Raw genomic sequence first — 21,917 nt, forward strand, 5'->3', positions numbered from 1 at the left:
ATTTCATCATGTCTGGCTCCATTATTGCTGTTAGTGTATGAAGAGAAATTTGGTTCCTCATCCAACTCTTCAATATCCTGGAACATATCAGAGCTATTATTTCCTAACTCTGAAATATCTGTAATTTGGGTAGGTTTGGTTGAACATGGTGAAGTATTCAGAGATGGATCTATGCTTCCATATTTGCCTACTTTCTTCAACACCTCTTTGCTTGAATCTTTAGATTCACAAACTTCAGAAGACTGATGATCTGTATGCTCATTATAAATATATAATCCAGGTGATATTTTTGAAGGCTCTAGTTCATTGTTACAAATGAAAGTGTTCTCATTGAAATCTGACTTCATACTTTCTATGTAACTATCTCTTTTTAAATAATCAGTAAAGTGCTTTGTGTGTTCAATTGTTGCTTCAAAAGTAGTACCTTGATTTTCTTTACATGTGCAGATTAATTCAGTGTCTCTTGAAATAAGATTTGATATATCTTCCTGTAAAAACTGAACTTGGTGTTTATCTTTAAACTTGCTGTGTTGTGAAATAGTACTGTCTAGAATAGGAGGAACACTCGAAATTTGGAAGTCTCCTTTGCGTCTCTTCTTGGCCTTGAGTGTACTTTATTGATGGAAGTGCTGTATGTCTATCCAGAGGCAAGAGATTTGTCCTTTTCTCATGACGAACAATGTGATCATCGTCAGAGTTGAAACTGTGATGATTTCAGTAAAGCTTGTTCCTTCATCTTTTAAAAGTAAAGGTTGTGTTTTAGCCTGACAAACATAAAAATGACCAACAATAAATTTATTGAGAATGGTTATAACATGATGGAGCTAACTCTGTTTGTTTCTATTTTGCATTTATCTTGTTAGTCTGTGCTGATTTTTTAAAATTCCCATTCCCCATCAACCTATCACTTGCCAGCTTGTGGTCCTTCCTCTCCACCACCTTATCCAGGCTTCTGTCCCCTTCCTTTCCAGCCCAAAAATATGGGCTCTTTATTCCTCTCCACAGATCCTGCCTGACATGCTGAGTTCATCCAGCATTTTGAGTGTGTTCCTCTGGATTTCCAGCATCTGCAGTATCTCTTGTGTTATGTACTTACTTATTACTTGTAAGAAACAATATTTGTTGTTTTACATTCTTATATTGGTCAGATCCTTCTACTTGTTTAAGATGTTATGTTATAGAATAAATTCTGCAATTAGAACTTACAGAGGACCAATTTTTACCCCTTTCAATCCTTTTGCTCTGAACATATCTGTAACATCTCTTAGGATCCTCCCTCACTTTGTCTGCTAGGGCAACCTCGTGCCTTCTTTTAGCCTTCCAGACTTCTTTCTTAAGTGTTCTTTTGCATTTCTTTTACTCTGTAAGCACCTCATTTATGCATACCCGCCTATACCTGCTATGTACCTCTTTTTAACTAGGGCCTCAATATCCCTTAAAAACCAAGGTTCCCTAAAACTGTTATCTTTACCATTTATTCTGACAGGTGTATACAAACTTTATACTCTCAAAATTTCACTCTTGAAGACCTTCCAGTTACCAAGTACATCTTTGCCAGAAAACAGTCATTCTGATACCATCAGAATTGGCCTTTCTCCAATTTAGAAGATCAACCTCTTGTCCAGACCTACCTTTTTGCATATTTACATTGAAACTAATGGTATTGTGATCACTAAATGCAAAGTGTTCCCCTACACAAACTTCAGTCATCTGCCCTGTTTCATTCCCTAATAGCAGATCAAGTATTGCACATTCTCTCGTTGGGACTTCTATGTACTGATTAAGGAAACTTTCCTGAATACATTTGCCAAACTCTATCCCATCTAGTCCTTTTACAGAATGGCAGTCCTAGTCAATATGTGGAAAGTTAAAATCACCTACTATAACAACATTATGTTTCTTGCAACAGTTGGTGACCTCCCTATAAATTTGTTCCTCTAAGTCCCATGGACTGATGGGTGTTCTATAACACAGCCCTATTAATGTGCTGGTGTAACTGAAACACAAGAAAGTCTGCAGATGCTGGAAATTCAAGCAACACACACAAAATGCTGGTGGAACGCAGCAGGCCAGGCAGCATCTATAGGAAGAATTACTGTCAACATTTGGGGCCGATACCCTTCATCAGGACTAACTAAAGAAGAGGTAGTAAGAGATTTGAAAGTGGGAGGGGGAGGGAGAGATCTGAAATGATAGGAAAAGACAGGAGGGGGAGTGATGAAGCTAAGAGCTGGGAAGTTGATTGGCAAAAGGAATACAGAGCTGGAGAAGGGGGAGGATCATGGGACAGGAGGCCTAGGGAGAAAGAAAGGGGGAGGGGAGCCCATAGGAAGATGGAAAGCTGGCAAGGAGTGATTGTGAGAGGGACAGAGAGGGAAAAAGGAGAGAGGGAAAAAAGGGTGGGGGGGGGATAATAAATAAATAAATAAGAGATAGGGTAAGAAGGGGAGGAGAGCCATTAACGGAAGTTAGAGAAACCAATGTTCATGCCATCAGGTTGGAGGCTAGACAGGTTTGTAGGTCTCCTTGCTCACACATGCCTTTTTTAGTTCTGCCCACAAATTTTCTATCCGATTGAGGTCAGGGCTATGTGATGGCTACTCCAATACCTTGACTTTGTTGTCCTTAAGCAATTTTGCCACAACTTTGGAGGTATGCCTGGGGTCAATGTCCATTTGGAAGACCCATTTGCGACCGAGCTTTAACTTCCTGGCTGATGTCTTGAGATGTTGCTTCAATATATTCACATAATTTTCCTTTCTCATGCTGCCATCTATTTTGTGAAGTGCACCAGTCCCTCCTGCAGCAAAGCACCCCCACAACATGATGCTGCCACCCCCATGCTTCACGGTTGGGATGGTGTTCTTCGGCTTGCAAGCCTTACCCTTTTTCCTCCAAACATAACGATAGTCATTATGGCCAAACAGTTCAATATTCCTCAGTTCCACCCACAAAATTCTCAGTAGGCGAGTTCTCTAGTCTATCCTGATGGAGCACTGCCATGGTATTTTCCCTGACTAGCAACGCCACCCCTCCCCCTTTAATCCCTCCCACTCGGCCACGTTTAAAACAATGGAACACTGGAATATTGAGCTGCAGTTCTGCCCCTCTTGCAACCAAGTCTTATTAATGGTTACAATATCATAATTCCCTTGTTGATCCATCCACTAAGCTCATCGGCCTTTCCTACAATACTTCTTGAATTGAAATATTCACAGCTAGAATGTGAGTCACTCCATGTTCAACCTCTTGACTCCTAACTTTGTCTAAGGTCTGAACAACATCTATCTCCACAACCTCACCACTATCTGTTCTGGCACTATAGTTCCCATCCTCCTGCAAGTCTAGTTTAAATCCCACCGTGCACCACCAGCAAACCTTCACGCTAGGATACATTCCCTTCTAGTTCAGGTGCAAACCATCTCTTCTTTATAGGTCCTACCTTCCCTGGAGGAGAGCCCAATGATCCAAAAATCCTTCCTCCTACACCAGCTTCTTAGCCACATGTTAAACTGTATGATCTTCCTACTTCTGGCCTCACTTGCATGTGGCACAGATAGCAATCCTGAGATCACAAACATGGACCTCCTGTCCTTCAACTTAGCAGCTAATTTCCTGAACTCACTTTGCAGAACCTTATCACTCTTCCTACCCAAGTCACTGGTACCTACGTGGGCCATGAACTCTGGCTGCTCATCCTCCCAGTTAAGAACGCTGAAGATTTCTTCTAAGAAATCCCAGACTCTGGCACCTGGGAGGCTTCATCTCATCCAGGAATCCTGTTCTCATCTATAGAACCTCCTTTCTGTTCCCCTAACTAATGAATCCCCTATCACTACAGCTCATGTATTCTCCCCCATCCCTTCTGAGTCACACAGGCAGGCTCAGTGCTGGAGATCTGACCTCTGTGGCTCTAGGTCATTTCCCCTGCACCCCCACACACAAAAGTATCCAAATTAGTATACCTATTGTTGAGGGGGATGGTCACAGGGGTTCTCTGTACTCACTGTTAAACCCTGTTCCCCTTCCTGACTGTCACCCTGTTTCCTGTGTCCTGTACCTTGGGTGTAACTACTTGTCTATGTCCTAGCTATCACTCCCTCTCAAATGATATCTCGTGGGCTAAAAGTGGAAAAGAGACAGGGAGAGGGGAATCATGGTTGGGAAAAGGGGAAGGGAAAGTGGAGGGAGTGCAAAGCACCAGAGAGAAACTCTGTAATGATCAATAAATCAATTGTCTGGAATCAAATGACCTTGCCTGGTGTCTCAGGGCTGGTGTGTTCGCACCTGCACCACCACATGCCCCTTGCATTTCCTCCCTGCCACCTGTCCCACACCGCTCCCGCGGCACTCCATCCTCACCATTCCCAACATCCTTTGCTCCCGCCAGATTTACAAACGTGCTCTCCACTCCACATTGACAAATACAGTACCGTGCAAAAGACTTGGGCATCCTAGGGATATTAATGTGGCTGAGACACACATACAGTGAGTGTGAGTAAGTATACGCACTAGATAGAAAATTAAATAAGTAGTGAAAAACGAGAGTAAAAAAGTGTGGTGACGTTCATAGGTTCATGTGTTCACCTATGTATACGTGTTCTTGGGCAGGTGACAATACACTCAACTTTAACTTCACAATTCAATGAACTATTTGTTTGGAATCAGAAGTTCCACCTGCCTGCAACAAAATGGTGACTTAGTGTAGTCGTATATAGTTACTTGTTTAGATGGATTGAAAAGTCTGATTACATAGGAGGAATGGAGAGTCAAGGAAACTCTCACCTACCTATGCTGTACATTGTTATCCTCTGACATAAACATCAATAGTTTGAAAGTCTCAACCATTTCACCACCAAATATAAAGGATGTTAATATTTAGCCTACTTGTATATAATTGTTCTGAGGTCCAACAACCACATTGAGGTGTGGTGCCAATTAGAGAGCTCATGTACAACTCCTGGTAAAACAGTACTTTGATCAGAATAGTAAAGTGAGCCTGATTCAGATATAGAAGCATCCATAGTAATTGTAAGCAATTGTATCAATGTTTCATTAAGAATATAAGAACATAAGGAATAAGAGCAGGCGAAAGCCACCTGTCCATCGAGCCTGCTCCATTCAATAAGATTTGCAAGAAACATGAAGTTGTGATACTAGGTAATTTTACCGTCCCACATATTATGGGGCAGCATGGTAGCATAGTGGTTAGCACAAACTTTACAGTTCAGGCGAATGGGCTCAATTCCCACTGCCGCCTGTAAGAAGTTTGTATGTTTTCTCCGTGACCACGTGGGTTTCCTCCAGGTGATCTGGTTTCCTCTCATAGTCCAAAGACATACTGGTTGGAAGGTTAATTGGTCATTGCGGAATTGTCCCGTGATTAGGCTAGCAATAAAATTGGGGGATTGCAGAGTGGTGTGACTTGAAGGGCTGGAAGGTTCTACTCCATGATGTATATCAACAAATAAATAAATAAATTGACTGGGACTCCCATACTGTCAAAGCACTAGATGGGATAGAGTTTGTCAAAAGTGTTCAGTGAAGTTTCCCTAATCAGTACATAGAAGTCCCAGCAAGAGAGTATGCAACACCTAATCTCCTAAAGGGAATGAGACAGGGCGAGTGACAGAAGTTTGCAACTAGTGATCATAATGTTATTCGTTTCCAAGTTATTATGGAAAAGGATGGGTCTGGTCCTTGGGTTGGGATTCTAAATTCGAGAAAGGCCAGTAAGCATGGTACCGGTAAGCATCTGGCAAGTGTAGATTGGAACAAGCTGTTTTCTGGCCAAGGTGTACTTGATAAATAGGAGGCCTTCAAAAGAAAATTTTGAGAGTACAAAGCCTGTCAGAATAAAAGGCAAGGATAACTGTTTTAGGGAACCTTGGTTTTTGAGAGATATTGAGGGCCTGGTTAAGAAAATAAAGGAAGAGCATTGCAGGTAAATGCAGGTAGGGACAAATGAGGAGTATAAGAAATGTAAGAGAACACCTCAGAAAGAAATCAGGAGGGCTAAAAGAAGGCACAAGGCTTTTCTATCAGACAAGAAGAAAGAGAATCCTAATGTCTCCTATAGATGTGTTAAGAGCAAAAGGATAGCAAGGGAGAAAATTGGTCGCTGGAAGATCAGAGTAGTAATCCATGCTGGAGCCAGAAGCGATTGGGGAGATCTTAAATGGAATTTTTGCAGTTGTATTTATTTGGGAGATGGACACAGAGTCTATAGAATTGAAACAAAGCAACAGTGATGTCAAGAACCCTATACAGATTATAGATTACAGAGGAGGAAATGTTTGCTGTCTTGAGGCAAATTTGGGTGAAAAAAATCCCCAGGGCCTGACAAGGTATTCCTTAGAGCCTGTAGGAAGCAAGCTGAGAAAATGCAGAGGCCCTAGCAGACATATTTAATTCATCTTTAGCAACAGGTGAGGCACTGGAGGATGGGAAGATAACTAATGTTGTTCTGCTGTTTAAAAAAGGGTCTATGAATAGGTCAGGAAATTATAGGTGGGTGAACCTGACATCAGTAGAGGGAAAGTTATTGGACCGTATTCTAAGTGACCAGATATACGACTATTTGGATAGAAAGGAGCTGATTGGGGATTGTCAGCATGGCTTTGTGCATGGTAGGTTATGTCTAACCAATTTTAAGAGTTTTTCAAGGTTACCAGGAATGACCATACGACATAGGAGCAGAATTAGGCCATTTAGCCCATCAAATCTGCTCTGCCATACAATCATGGCTGATCCCAGATCCCACTCAACCCCATACACCTACTTTCTCACCACATCCCAGAATTATGGGTCAATTACTTATAATCCCAGAATCTTGAGGTAATGTCTCCACCTTGGAGTCGCATTCACTAGCGGAAAAAACCTTCCTCTTTTTCATAACTTTGTACGTTTCTGTAAGACCCCCTCTTTCTCCCCTCGTGTGAAATATATTGGTTTATGAGAAAGGACAACTCACGGCAAGGAGAACCTATATTTTTATGATTGTCTTGAACGTGTTTTGATAGATTTATTTGGGAGTGTGCGCGCAACGTAGCTTTCAATACCTATTCTCTTTCAATTTGTTAATTTCTGCGAATTTATATGGAAAACAAAGTCGGATGTGCAAGCACATACCCCCTCTGACGAACTGCTCCTTTTCTCCAAGGCGCTCGTCTCCTCATTTCTTCTGTAGATAGACTCTCCTTCCATCACAGGTAAGGGGTTTACCAAAGCCGGCGGGATATTGGCAGGAGAGTCGTTTGCACGGGGGAGTCTGCTGTCTGCCGCGGATGGGCTGAGTACATTTACCGCAAACAACTCGGTAGTGTTCGTCCTCTGCGGCGATTTATACATCTCGCCTGTGTCCAACAATCCACCGGTTGAATGGCTCTCTTCACTTCGCCTGCTCCTCTTGTTCTCTGGATTGTCTTCCTTTAGGGAAGTACTCTGCCAACATTCCTCCTTCAAAACTTGCCTCTTTCCAGCTTCAGTTGTTTTGCCTCCCTCCAAACTGACAAAATCGGCTCGACCGGCTGAGATCAATTCCACTCCCTTTCCGCCGGCCGTCATCTCTTGAAGCCCATCCCCTGAGGCCGGCGACCTCATCCCTTCCCGCGATGCAATCCCGATCTCGGTGGGTAACTCGGATGAGATCATCGAGCAGGTTTGATCTGCTGCATTTGCGGGGGCACGGCTGCCTGCTGACGCGGGAGTTCTTCCCATCAGAGTCCTTCCCACCCAATCTTTGGGTTGACAGCGAGGAGCGCTGTTTGACCCCGTGGGGTGGCCCGCGGGCGAAAGATGGCGTGTCAATATGACCCTGTCAATTTCGAGGTCTTCGCTCTCAGCTGACAATAACAGGTGAGTGCTGGAGTCCAACTTCCGCCGCCAGGCCGCGTCGTCCTCGTCGTTCAGAACATCCGAACAGACTAAGTCGTCCAAATAATACCCCTCGTCTGCGCTTAAGGGTGGTGTTTCTCCCCAGAGAGGAACTGTGCTGCACGACTGGAGGGCACTTTTTGGAAGACCCTCCCTAATAAAATCGCCTTTGGACATAGGAGAAATTTTCTTCGTCCCCCTCGGAATATCAGCTGCGGATAAATCGTCCATCCGTGGATTGTAGCTCTGGTCTCGCACTGAGAGTTTCATCTGGGATCCAGCGCCGGTTACTGGGACCTCGTTCAGCTGGTGCCTCGTGTCCATATTTGGGTGGAGGGAAACAGCTGACGACCCTACCTCACCTGGACTGATTATCTGTCCTGAGGCAGCCGGGGCCCCCTCAAACCGTCGAGCTGCTTCTCCGTCAGCCGGCGGCCGTGCTCCGTTTTCAGCGTGCTCTGAGCGGATTGCAGTCGGACCGTCGTCCTTGTGGGTTTCGCTGTGACCTCGCGGGCTGTTCGCTTCGGGAGAGTTGTGCGCCTTCCCGGCGCGATGTCTGTCTTCCAGCTTCTGCATCATTTGCCGCTTCACCTGAGCTTCCGTGATGAACCCAACTTGCAAAACGGTGGAGCAGATAGCGAAGCCCTTGGAGTTTCTAGCAGATACCTGGTAGACCGAGGCATTGCTTTCCATACATCTGAAACAGGCAACGGATCACTCAGTGAGTATTACCAGAGCTTGAGATGGCCGTTGGCTGGGCCTGGGACCGGCCAGTTAACCGTGCCTGGGCAGCGCACGTCACCGCCGGACGCAAGGTAAGCATTTTTGTCCTACTGGTCTGCTTAAGATTACTTTCCAGTCGTATATGTGTGATTGCCTTATGGCCCAATTAAATCAATAGATTACACACCAATAAGAAATGCGTTAAAAGGCAGTCAAAATTAAATCCCAAAACTTGTGCTTCTTGAAATATATTTATGCAATAATACGCCTTATTATTTATTTTCTTAGCGGTACCACAAGGAACAGGCAATCTTCCTAGCCGCGCCGCCCAGCAACCCATCTATTTAAACCTTGCCTAATTTACCATGACAAATTAACCTACTATACGGTAAGGCTTTGGACTGTGGGAGGACGGAGGAAACTGCGGTTCATGGGGTGAACGTACAAACTTCTTACAGAGCGACGCTGGAGTTGAACTCTGAACTCCACAACGCCCCGAACTGTAATGGCGTCGAGCTAACCGCTACCTCTCCTTAGTACTGTTAAGCCTTTAATAAGTGATTTTGTTTTTTGCTCTGGTGATAGTTCATTAAAAACATTGTGGCCGGGAACTAGTGACAAACAATTCTGTTTAAGCATGCCCCTAAGTGAGTAAAGAAATGGATGTTAAGGTATCGAATGATTTGTGGTAAGGAGAGACTAGCAGACACCAATACTTAAAGAAAGGACACAAGGGAACGTGGAGAGGACTCCGTCGACACAAGGATACATATAATCTAGGACCAGAGGACGCAATCTCAGAATAAAGGGGTGCCCTTTGAAAATGTAGATGAGGAGTAATCTCTTTAGCCAGAGAGTGGTAAATCTGTGGAATTCTTTGCCACAGGCAGCTGTGATGACCAGGTCTTTACATAAGACAGAGGTTGATAGATTCCTGGTCAGGACGTGAAGGGATACAGAGTGAAAACAGGATATTGGGGCTGAGAGGAAAATGGATCAGCCATGGTGAAATGGCAGAGCAGATTCGCTGGGCCAAATGGCCTAATTCTGCCCCTATATTCATATTCTTATATTTAAAACTGGGAAGACTGATATTTTGGCAAGAGAGAAATGGAAAGGATTAATTTTGGATTATCTCCAGCAAAGAGCCAACATGATAATGGAGACTAGAATCTGGTTTACTGAACCTACATGAAATTTGTTGTTTTGCGACTTTTGTTTTTTTACGTGCACAGGTGAGCAGTTTTGGACCCATATCTAAGGTAGGATGTACTGGCATTAGAGAGGGTCCAGAAGAGGTTTACAAGAATGATCTCAGGAATGAAAAAGTTAACGTATGAGGAGCATTTAATGGCTCTAGGCCTGTACTCACTACAGTTAAGAAGAATGAGAGGGGATTCTCATTGAACCCTCACAAACATTGAATGGTCCAGATAGAGTGGATGTAGAGAGGATGTTTCCTATAGAGGGGGAGTCTAGGACCAGAGGGCACAGCCTCAGAATACAAGAACATCCATTTAGAACAGAGATAAGGAGACATTTCTGTAGCCTTTTCCAATTATTGTGCAACTTTAAATAAGTTATACAATCATATTTACACCCTCTGCCATATCTGGGTGCAGACTTATCTTTTTGAATCACTATTCACAGCCCTGGTTTTGGATGTATGAATTCTAGTTTCTGGAATTCATATCTAATTGTTTGTATATTCTTCTCCATCCCCCACTTCCTCCCCTCTCCACACTTTAAAGGCTCTGTCAAAACTAACAAGTAGTCCCCTCCACCATTTCCATTCTTTCAAACTGTCACTATGTCTCAAATCTGGTTGTAATTCATATTCTGAATGAGGAATGAGGAAAAAAAGAAATGGAGGATTTCAATCATTGACTCCATAACTACATAGTAAATTAAAACTACTGATTGTCTTAAATTAAACTGGATTGCAGACCAGTGTTCATTTGACCACTTTCTCCCCATACACTACTCTTCCCTCAGAAAGCCAAATTGAAAACTGCCATTGTGAACAGTTTTGTGCTTCATTTCTAGTAGAGGATGTGCTGGCATTGGAGAGGGTCCAGAGGAAATTTATGAGCATGATCCCAGGAATGAAAGGGTTAACGAATAAGGAGCATTTGATGGCTCTGGGCCTGTCCTTGCTAGAGTTGAGAAGAATGGGATGACAACTATACAGTAGATCATGTGTTCAGGGTGAAAGCTGAAAATTTAAATGGAACATGAGGGGAAACTTCTTCACTTAGAGGGTCAGGAGGGTCGAATGAGCTGCCAGTGCAAGAGGTGAATGCAAGCTCGATTTCAAAGATTAAGAGAAGCTTGGATAGGTGCATGGATGATAGTGGTATGGAGGGCTATGGTCCCAATGCAGGTCAATGGGAGTAGGCAGTCTAAATGGTTCGGCACCTACCGATAGGCTGCAGGGCCGCTTTCTGTGCTGTAGTTTTCTATGACTCTAATGAGGAGGAATCTCATTGAAACCTATGAAACATTGAAAGGCCTAGACAGAGTGGATGTGGAGAGCATGAAATAAGTCCTGAAGAAGGATCTTGGCCCAAAACCTTAACTGTTTACTCTTTTCCATAGATGCTGCCTGGCCTGCTGATAGCTCCAGCATTTTTTGTGTGCAGCTTCTGGATGTTTCCTATAGTGGGAGCGTCTAGGACCAGAAGGCACAGCCTCAGAATATAGGGATATCCCTTTAGAACAGAAATGAGGAGGAATTTCTTTAGCCAGAAGGTTGTGAATCTGTGGAATTCATTGCTATGAACTGCTGTGGAGGCCAAGTCATTGTGTAAATTTAAAGTGGAGGTTTGCAGGTTCTTGATTAGTGTGGGTGTGAAAGGTCATGGGGAGAAGGCAGGATAATTGGGGTTGAGAGGGAAAATAAATCTGCCATGATGGAATGGCAGAGCAGACTCAATGGGCTGAATGGCCCAATTCTGGTGCTATGTCTTATGGTCTTATATGTTGTAAATGGCTAGAATATTGTGGTCACAAGGAAATTGTTCTCTTGACTAGTTCTTGCAAAGTATTTTAAATCATGAGAGGGGAGGATATTGGGCTGGGGACACTGATGTTGCACCAGATTTATGAAGCAGCGTGGATGTAGAAGCATCCAACATACAAAACAGTTTGTGTTTGCATATCGATGCGTGCTGCTTACCATATCCGTTGTGACTCAAGTGAAGCTGTTCGGGCCACAAGCCAGAAGGGAATGTTGGTGAGCCCTCTTGTTTGTGTAAGACGGGAGCAACTGATTGAGCTCCCTTCCCGCAAAGGGACTTCTCTGCTGCTGGTGTCAGCCAGTACTTGAAGGTATGGCCAGAAACTATCGGCAAAGACAACATGACAGAAAGCCTTAACTTGGAGGCAGGGCATCAGTAGTGCCTTTTATGATTCAGGTTTATTTATCACAACATACTCGTTTTTTCCACGGCTGCTATCAGGAAGGAGGTAAAGGAGCCTCAGGGCCCACACCAACAATTTCAGAAACAGTTATTATGCCTCAACCATCAGGCTCTTGAAACAGAATGGATAACTTCACTCACCCCAACGATGAACTGACTCCATATGCTATGGACTCACTTTCAAAGACTTGACAACTCATTCTCAATATTATTTATTTGTTTGTTTATTTATTTATTTTCTTTTTTCCTGTTAAGTTGGTGGTGCGCTCGGATGCAACAGCTTCTACAGGGCCAACCAAAGCTGTTATCTTTGTTAAATGTATTTTTAATAAGCACAAGACCTTGCTGGATATTAAGAACTTAAAGTACTGCAGGTTTACCCTATTAGCTAGTTCCTCATTGGTGGGGAAACTGAAGGAGCTGGACTTGGTGTGGACCATGCTACTGCTTGCTACAGAGAGGAGTTGGTGTGCAGTCTTAGTTACTTTTCTTGTGATTGCAAGACCCTGTTGGACATTGATAGTGTGGAATGCTGCAAGTCTGATTCACTGGTTTATTGGTGAACAGCAGAGGGGATCGGCAAAGGAGCTGCATGGCCTTGGTTGTGGCAAGGACTGGGCCTCAAGCAGTGGAGTCACCTGTTTGCAGCCTTCCAGAGGAGAGGCGTACTCCACGGGAATAGTGAAGGTGGCCGGAGGGCACTGGTGTTGTCCTCCAGTGTTCCCTTGGTGGAAGTCAAGCTGTATTGTATTCAAATGCCAACTGCTGCAACATTTACAGACTCAGGGACTTGGACTATAGTCATAGTCATACTCATACTTTATTGATCTCGGGGGAAATTGGTTTTCGTTACAGTTGCACCATAAATAATTAAATAGTAGTAAAACCATAAATAGTTAAATAGTAGTATGTAAATTAAGCCAGGAAATAAATCCAGGACCAGCCTATTGGCTCAGAGTGTCTGATGCTCCAAGGGAAGAGTTTTAAAGTTTGATGGCCACAGGCAGGAATGACTTCCTATGACACGCTGTGTTGCATCTCGGTGGAATGAGTCTCTGGCTGAATGTACTCCTGTGCCCACCCAGTACATTATGTAGTGGATGGGAGACATTGTCCAAGATGGCATGCAACTTGGACAGCATCCTCTGTCCAATATATAGATATATCCTCATACATATTTTTGTGTGACTGTATTTTATTGCTATCTTATATGTGCTGTGTGTGCCCTGTGCTGCGTATGATTGTTGGTGTTTTGTACCTAGGCCCCAGAGTAACATTGTTTCATTTGTCTGTATTCATGAGTATTCATGTGTGGTCAAATGACAATTAAACTTGAACATTTTTGAATTTGCACTATTTGTTGTCTTTTACACATTGTTTGTTGTGTGCGGTTTTTTATTGATTATATTGCATTTTTTTTGTTTTGACTATGAATGCCCACAAGAAAATAAATCTGAGTGGTATATGGTGATATATATGTATTTTGATAACAAATTTACTTTGAACTTTGATTGACAGCTGCAACTCATTGGACCAGGCAAGTAAAACCTAAAACTCAAATTTGTGTGACTTCACTTAATCCTAACATGTACTCTCAGATTGACCTTCTTCTGCTGAAAACAAGCTGATACAAATATCTAGGGTATTACAGCTTTTTTTGTGATTTGTACCACCTTCAACTGAAAAGTGTGCAAGTCCAAAGCCAACAGCTGGCTTATCCAACGAGTGTGTTGAAGGAGCTCCATTTATAGCACTTGCCGTGACTGGAAATAAGACACCATTGCTGGTTGATGTATTTAAAAGGGAAGCCAATCCTGTCTTAGGAATTTTTCACATGCAAAGATGCTTGGATACATTCTGAGAATTACACTGGGTGAAAAAATTGCAAGAGCTTCTTGTGTAATAGTCGACCTTTACTCGAACACCTGTTTGTCGATGAAATTGAAGAGCAAACAGAATTTGAGAGCCAACTTTTTATCATCAGGTTAGAGAGAGAAAGGTGGCTCAACCCAAAGTTATCGAATGGGGAGGCCATTCAGCCTATCTTTGCGGTGACAGTCTTGGTAAAGGGCTAATCACTAATTCAGTCCCTCATGCAATTTGCCAAGGCCTTGTAATTTTTCAGAGCTTCAGGTATGTGTGCAGTTTCCCTTTGAATGTTACAAATGAATCTGCTTCTACAATTTACTTATTGATATACTTATCCATGTATTTATTCAGTTATATATCCATTAACTTATGCATTTACTTATTCATTTATCTATCTGTTTATCAAACAATTTACTTATTTGTAGATATAGAGTGGTAACAGGTCCTTCTGGCCACTGTGGTTCAATTACAGCCATGTGAGCAAAAAACCTACTAGCCCTTATGTCTTTGGAATGTGAGAGGAAACTGGAGCATTTGGAGCAAAACCATGTGGTGACGGGGAAGACATACAAACTCCTTACAGACAGTGGTCGAACTGAACTTGCATTGCTGGCGCTGTAATAGGTTTACGCTGCTGTGCGGCCTGACGTGAATGTGAATTTGGCCTCATGGCAATTCTCAATATTAAAAAATAAGGCTTTCTGTCTGTTTTTTTTCTGTACTGCCAGTAAATCTGTGATTAATATTCATTGTGTCAGTTGAAATGCTTCTCCATGTTTACCTACAAAAAGTTAAAAGTTTCTGACTATACCTCCTCTCCCCTATCTCGAGGTACATTTGGTTGCCATGGGCTAGATGGGCCAAAGGGTCTGTACTTGTGCTGTATTGTTCTATGAATCTAAGTGATAGGTTAAAGATAAAGGAACCTGTGGGGCAACTTCTTCCCTCAGAGGGAGGTGAGGGTGTGGAAAGAGCTGCCAGCGTAAGTGGTGGAAGCAGGTTTGATGAGAATGTTTTATTTAATTTATTTAGAGATACAGCACAGTGATAGTCTCTTCTGGCCTAACAGCTCGCACTGCCCAATTACACCTGTGACCAATTGACCTACTAGCCCATAGACCTCGAATATGGGAGGAAACTGGAGTACTAGGAGGAGATCCATGTGGTCAAGGGAAAAATGTACAAACTTTACAGACAGCAGCAGGAACACTGAACCTGGGCTACTGGCACTGTAAAAGATTATGCTAACCACTATGCTACTATGCCACCCCAAGAGAAATTTGAATAAGTAAATGGATGGGAGGGCTATGCTAGGGGTTGATGGGACTAGGCAAAATAATCGACAGGAATGGACTAGATGGGCCAAAGGCCCTGTTTCTGTTCCGTAGTGGTCTATGAATCTATGACTATTTCAAAGAGAATGCCTCCAGCTTCTCAGAGGAATTTATGCAGCCCCAAACCATTCTAATAAATTGTTTCTACTCTGCTTAAGATAGTCATAAAATCATACATAGAAACAGCCCAAAGACATGAGACAGATGCTGAATTTTGAAAATTCCCTAAAATGAAAATGAATTAAAAGTTTAAAATATTGGTAACACTCAGTAGGTTTAGCAGCTGATGTGGAATAAAAGACATTTCAGCATTTCAAGTCAATGTCCCTTTCTCTGAACTCAGAATTACTATGAACAATGTTCCTTCTAACGTGTGCACACACACATCTTTTGCTAATAGCGCACAAAGGAACTTAAACCGCACAAAAAATTGTCACCCTCTACCTTGTTGGCATGTTAAGTATATCTTACAATCATGCACAGTCACATTTCCTTTTCTGATTTCTGATGCGGATGGTGTTGACAAAGTGGAGTTTGCGATGATTTGTCTGCAGATGTTAGAACTGGCTTATTTATACTGTTTTTATTGAAGAAATTATTGATTCACTATCAAATTCCAAAGAAACAAAGGGTGTGACATGCAAAAGGATTGCTGGTTCATTTAGATTAGAATGGCTTAATGAAACAGTAGAAACTGCTACACTGAAAGCTCATGAGGTCAGGAAAGTGCAGGTATGAGAAATGTACAATGCAGAAGTTGGTGTTAACTGTATGTATTGTCACGATACAAAAGTTGCTGGAGAATTTGCAAGTGAGACGAAGTGGAGTGATATTTGGAAACTGGACTTCTTAAAGTGTCATTTAGCAGGTAAATCACAAATGGATGGTGTGCAAAAGCTCTGGTGAGAAAATCCTTCATTATCCGTTACAGGCCTGCTAGTATATTTTGTGATAGTGCAGATAAATGAGAGCAAAAATGATCAAACCCAGAGGAGATCAACGTTCTTGTTGACAGTGTTTTGCTAGCTGTTAAAATGAAAACCTCTGTATATAAAATTCAGTGGGCACATGTTGTTGTCACTCTGCAAAAAATTGCACAGCACAAGATTTCTGCGCACACTAGTCATTACAAATCAGAGGGAACATTGGCCATGAAGCATTGCAATTTCTCCATTTTACACTGGAGAATTCTTCAACTATCGCCATTTCTCTTAAATCTTGCGATAGATTCCATTCTCATCAATGACCTGTCAGCACAAGTTATCTGCAATGTTGGTGTAACACTGAAATATATAATCTAATCTATTCTTCAAATGCCACATCATTTCACTTCTAACAGAAATAGGTTTAATATCTCTGGCATATGCCGTGAAATTTGTTTGCAAACCTTCAAAGTTCAAATTAAATTAAGTACGTATATAGTATGTCACCATATGCAACCCTGAGATTCATTTTCTTGTGGGAATTCACAGCAGAACAAAGAAATACAATAGAATCAATTGAAAACTGCACATTCTGTAAGCAAATACAGACAAAGAATCAATGCGTAAAAGAATACAACTGCAAATGCAACAAAACCAACAAATAAAATAATAAATAAATACATAAATAGATTGATAAATTAAATAAATTGATAATACTGGAAGTGTAAGTTGTAGAGTCCTCAAAAGAGAGTCCATAGGTTGTGGAGTCAGTTCAGTGATGAGCGGAGTGAATTTATCCACGCTGGTTCAGGAGCCTGATGGTTGAAGGGTAATAACTGTTTCTGAACCTGGTGGTATGGGTCCTGAGGCTCCTGTACCTCCTGCCCGATGGCGGTAGTGAGAAGAGAGCATGGCCAAGATGGTGGGGGCTCTTGATATTGGATGCTACTTTCTTGTGCTCAGTAGTGGGGAGGGATTTTTCTTTGATGAAATGGGCTGTATTTATGTATTTACATTATTTAGAGAAACATTGCAGAACAGGTCCTTCTGGCCCAACAACCCAGCTGGTCTAATGAGTCTGCTTTTCTGTTCATGGACATTGGTGTTTCCATACCAGGTCTCAATTACAGACTGTCTGGTAGTTCAATTATTATAATACGTTAATATGACCTTGTAATATTCTCTTCAGTTCAATGAAATTACTGTTTTTAATCATACTCTTAGTCCAGCTCACCAATTACCGATTGCCATTTCAGATCAGTGTCCTTCAAAGCCTATTCAAAATTGTTATTCTTTTAAATCCTTCATAACTTTGATACTTCATGGAATCAGGCTCTTAGGCCCAGATCGTCCATGCTGACCAGAATATCTATCTGAGCTCATCGTCGTGGCTATCCCTCAAGGTCGAGGATGATGGTCTTGGTTCTGTTGATCTACTTATGGGCTCTCAAGTGGCTTATGAGCCCTAGCTGAGCTAGTCCCATTTTCAACTGGCCTCCTCAATTCCCCATACACCGACATCATGGGCGATTCAGTCACCAATCAGCATAATATGAGGAATGGGAACCGAAGAGATTCTGTGGGTGCTGGAATTCCAGAGCAATATGCTGGAGGAGCACAGCTGTTCAGGCAGCATGTGTGGAGGGGAACAAACGGTCAGTATTTCTGGCTGAGACCCTGCATCAGTACTGGAAAGGGAGAAATAGGAGCAGGAGGTGGCCAGTCGGCCATCAAGCCTGCTTGCTCCACCATTCAATAAGATTATGGCTGATCTGTCTGTTGACTCAAGTCCATCGATCTGCCTTTCCCTGTGACCAGTATTTCCCCAGACCAGAATTGCACGTAGTGCTCCAGGTTCAATCTCACGAGCGCCCTACAGTTGTAGCACAATCTCCCTGTCTTAAATTCAGTCCCTTGAGAAATGAAGGCCAAAATTCCTTTTGCCTTCTTGATAACCTGTTGTACCTGCAAACCAGCCTTTTTGCGATTTATGCACAAGCACTCCCAAGTCCCTCTGCTCAACAGCATGCTGCAATCTTCCACCATTTAAATGATCATCTGATCTTCTGTTTTCCCTTCCAAAGTGGATGACCTTATATGTAGCAATATTAACCTATCAACAAGGACTTATTTGGGATCTGGAAGGAAACCAGAGCACCCAAGGGAAATCTATGCAGTCGCAGGCAGAGCATACAAACTCAGCACACATAACCCTTAGGGTCAACCCTGGGTCACTGGAGCAGTGAATGAGCAGCACCACCCATTGCATTTCAGCACCCTCCTTGATAAACCACCTGAATTTAGCCCTGCCTATTGGTCAACAATGAATTTCGGAAAGCTGTTGTATTGTGGAGCAGAGCAAGATCAACTGTTCACTTGACATCCGCAAGTAGCCACTTAAGAGCAGAGATTCACTGGCTGCAAACAGGAGTGAGGAAGGAATATATTTTTATCCAACCAGTAAGTTGATATCTGACTTCATTCAACATCCATGCAATTTGGTGGTCATTGATATGTGATGTATAGCAAGGTGAAATTCTCTATTGCTCTCTAGAAACTACTCCCCGGGGCTATAAGACCAAAAGACATAGGGGCAGAATTCATCTCAATACGTCTGCTCCGCCATTCCATTAAGGCTGATTTATTTTCACCCTCAACCCTATTCTCCTGCCTTCTCCCTGTAATCATTGATGTCCTTACTTTATTTTATTCATTGAGACATAGAGTGGAATAAACCCTTCCGGCCCTTTGAGCCACGCCACCCTGAAGTCCCCTGATTCAATCCAAGCCTAATCACAGGACAAATTACATTGACCAATTAACCTACTAACTGCTCCGTCCTTGGACTGTGGGAGTAAACAGGAACACCCAGAGGAAAGTCATACTACTGATCAAGAACCTGTCAACCTCCATTGTAAATAATACCCAACAATTTGGCCTCCACAGCTGTCTGTAGCAATGAATTCCACAGATTGATCACCCTCTCATCACTGTTCTAAAGGGATGTCCTTGCATTCTGAGGCTGTGCTGCCTGGTCCTAGATACCCCAACTCTAGGAAACATACTCTCCACATCCACTCTTTCTAGACTTTTCAATATTTGTTAGGTTCCCTCCCTTCACCCTTGTAAACTACAGACCAAGAGCCATCAAACGCTCCTCGAACATTTACCCTTTCATTCACTGGACCATTCTTATGAACCTCCTTTGGGCTTTCTCCAAGGACAGCACATCCTTCCTCAGACAAGGGGCCCAAAACTGCTCAGAATGCTCCAAGTGCTGTCTGGCCAATGCCTTATCTTGTCTGTGCAATTTATTTCTTGCTTTGGTCTTGCTTGTACAGCAATCACCATTTTCAACAAATGCAGAATGCACCAAGCTTGGAAATCAGTAAACAGTGTGAAGAATAGTTTGCAAAAATAGATGACAAAAAGATTGCTAAAACTTGCAGATAAAGCGAAGGGGCGGCACGGTAGCATGGTGGTTAGCGTAATGTTATTACATCACCAGTGATTGGGTTCAATTCCCACTGCTGTTAGTAAGGAGTTTGTATATTCTCCCTGTGACTGCAAGGGTTCCTCCAGGTCCTCTGGCTACCGCCCCCCCCCACCAACATTCCAAAGAAGTGTGTTAATAGATTATTTGATTACATAGGTGTAATTGGGTGGCATGGGCTCGTTGGGTCAGAAAAACCTGTTACCGTGCTCTAACTCTTAAAAAAAAATGCAAAGTTAGCACAGAAAACTCCTAATTGCAGTAAAATTGTGATAACGTAATATTGAATTGTTTGAAAATCTTTATGGATCCGCATCTGGCTTAATCATTAGACCACTAACACATCAATCACATATTTAAACATATGGACGAGGTCAGGTGTCCATTAATGGGAGTACGGGCTTGGCATGTAACTGGAACCTGGGTCAAAAGTTACAAAAAGCGGGCAGGAGAATAATGCGAGGAGTAATAATTCAGCCATGATGGTGGAGCAGACACAATATGCTAAATGGCCAATTCTGCTCCTGTGTCTTATGGTCTTATAATCTTATGGTCTGAAGGTGACATTGACCTGGATGAGTTTGCTGCCAGAGAAGAAGCTTAGAATGGGCCAGCATCCAGAGTTGGAATTGGAATTGGTTGGTTATTGTCACATGTCCCTAGAAATTTTTCCTAGGTTAAAGTAGCTGATACAAGGGGGAATAAGTTTAAAGTAACTGGAAAAAAGTATGGGGGGGTGTTGTCAGAGGCAAGTTCTTTACACAGATTGATGGGTGCATGGAATGCACTGCCAGTGGTGGTGGTAGAGTCAGACACATTAGGGGTATTTAAGAAACTCTTAGACAGGCACTTGGATAATAAGAAAATGGAGGCTATGTAGGAGGGAAGGTTTAGATTGATCTTAAAGTAGGTTAAAATTTTGGCACAACATTGTGGGCTGAGGAGCCTGAACTGTGCTGTACTGTTCGATGTTAAAACAATAACAGAGTGCAGAATAAAGTGTAACAGCTACAGAGAAAGTGCAGTGCAGGTAGACAATAAGGTGCATGAGGTAGATTGTGAGATCAAGATTCCATCTTATCATACCAGGGAAACTGTTCAATAATCTTATAACGTTGAGCAGAGCTGTCTTGAGTGTGGTGGTACGTTCTTTCAGGCTTTTGTATCTTCTGCCTGACGGGGTGGGGGGGGGGAATGAAGAGAGAATGTCTCTGGCTTACTGACAATTCAGCTTCTGTTTCCTAGCTCTCTATAAAGTCACAGTGGTTGTGGCAAAACAGTTCAATTTCCCTTGTCCACTGAGGCTGGGCAAGATTTAAACTAGGAGTCATTGGTTAAGGGTAAAAGGTAAAATGTTTAAAAGGAACACAAGGGAATTTCTTCACTCAGAAGGTGGCGAGAGTGTGGAATGAGCTGCCAGGGGAAATGATGGATGCAGGTTCAATTTCAACACAAGAGAAATTTGGATAAGTACGTGGATGGGAGGGCTATGGTCCTGGTGCAAGTCAATGGAATTAGGCAGAACGACACCAACTACATTGGCTGACAAGCCTGTTTCTGCACTATAGTGCTCAATGATTCCACGAGGAAAGATGTTGGAGGCAGAAATCCTCATTTGTTTAAAAATACCCTGACAAGCCCTTGGAGAATGGAAACCAATAGAACCAAAAGCTGGGAAGAAAATTAACCTTAAACCCATTTTTAGCAGGAATGAGCATGTTGGGCTGAGTAATGTGCTCTATACATTTTATTCAGCTTAGCCACTCACCTCTGGAGTTTGAGGGTGTGAACTTTGCCGTCTTTTAACATTTCATATTTAGTCGGTTCAAGGACGTTGGGAAGTTGCTTGTCTCCTTTGTACCAGGTGACTTCTGTTTCTGGGTTACCTGTGTAGTAAATAAGCAATTACATATTTGACAATGAACTTAGATGCACATATACCAATTTAGAAAACATGAAAAATTCATCCTGTAAAAATGAGCTTAAAATGATAAACCATCCAGTGACTGAATATATTAAATATAGTATTTATTACCTTGAATAGAAAATATTTGTATTTCAGTAAACTGTGTTTTAGTTCCTTCCCTTTTTGTATGCTGCAGAATTACTTTAAAGGTAAGGCAGATGAAAACATAAAGTCTAATTAAAGGTTTTCGCATACTGAGGGCAAATAAATTATGGGAGGCAATTAAGCAAGCATCTGGAGATGGTATTTTTGTGAAGAGGATGAATGGATAGCTTGGCAGATTTCAGATTGACTCCTTCGTATTAATATTTG

General features: G+C 42.4%; 1 protein-coding gene across 4 annotated transcripts in view; it reads right to left on the reverse strand.

Annotated features, from left to right (window-relative positions):
* The window catches only part of alpk2 (alpha-kinase 2), an 85,210-nt gene that overhangs the window by 52,954 nt on the left and 10,339 nt on the right, over positions 1–21,917 (reverse strand). For all 4 annotated transcript variants that reach the window (XM_072251749.1, XM_072251751.1, XM_072251753.1 and 1 more), the window contains 2 exons: positions 21,408–21,525; positions 7,132–8,572 (listed from right to left, as the gene is read on the reverse strand). In XM_072251749.1, coding sequence (XP_072107850.1) covers positions 7,132–8,572; positions 21,408–21,448 — 1,482 coding nt within the window. In that variant the 5' untranslated portion in view covers positions 21,449–21,525. The remainder of the gene's footprint in view (positions 1–7,131; positions 8,573–21,407; positions 21,526–21,917) is intronic.

This window comes from Mobula birostris, chromosome 3 (genome assembly GCF_030028105.1).
Source record: "Mobula birostris isolate sMobBir1 chromosome 3, sMobBir1.hap1, whole genome shotgun sequence".
NCBI lineage: Eukaryota > Metazoa > Chordata > Chondrichthyes > Myliobatiformes > Myliobatidae > Mobula > Mobula birostris.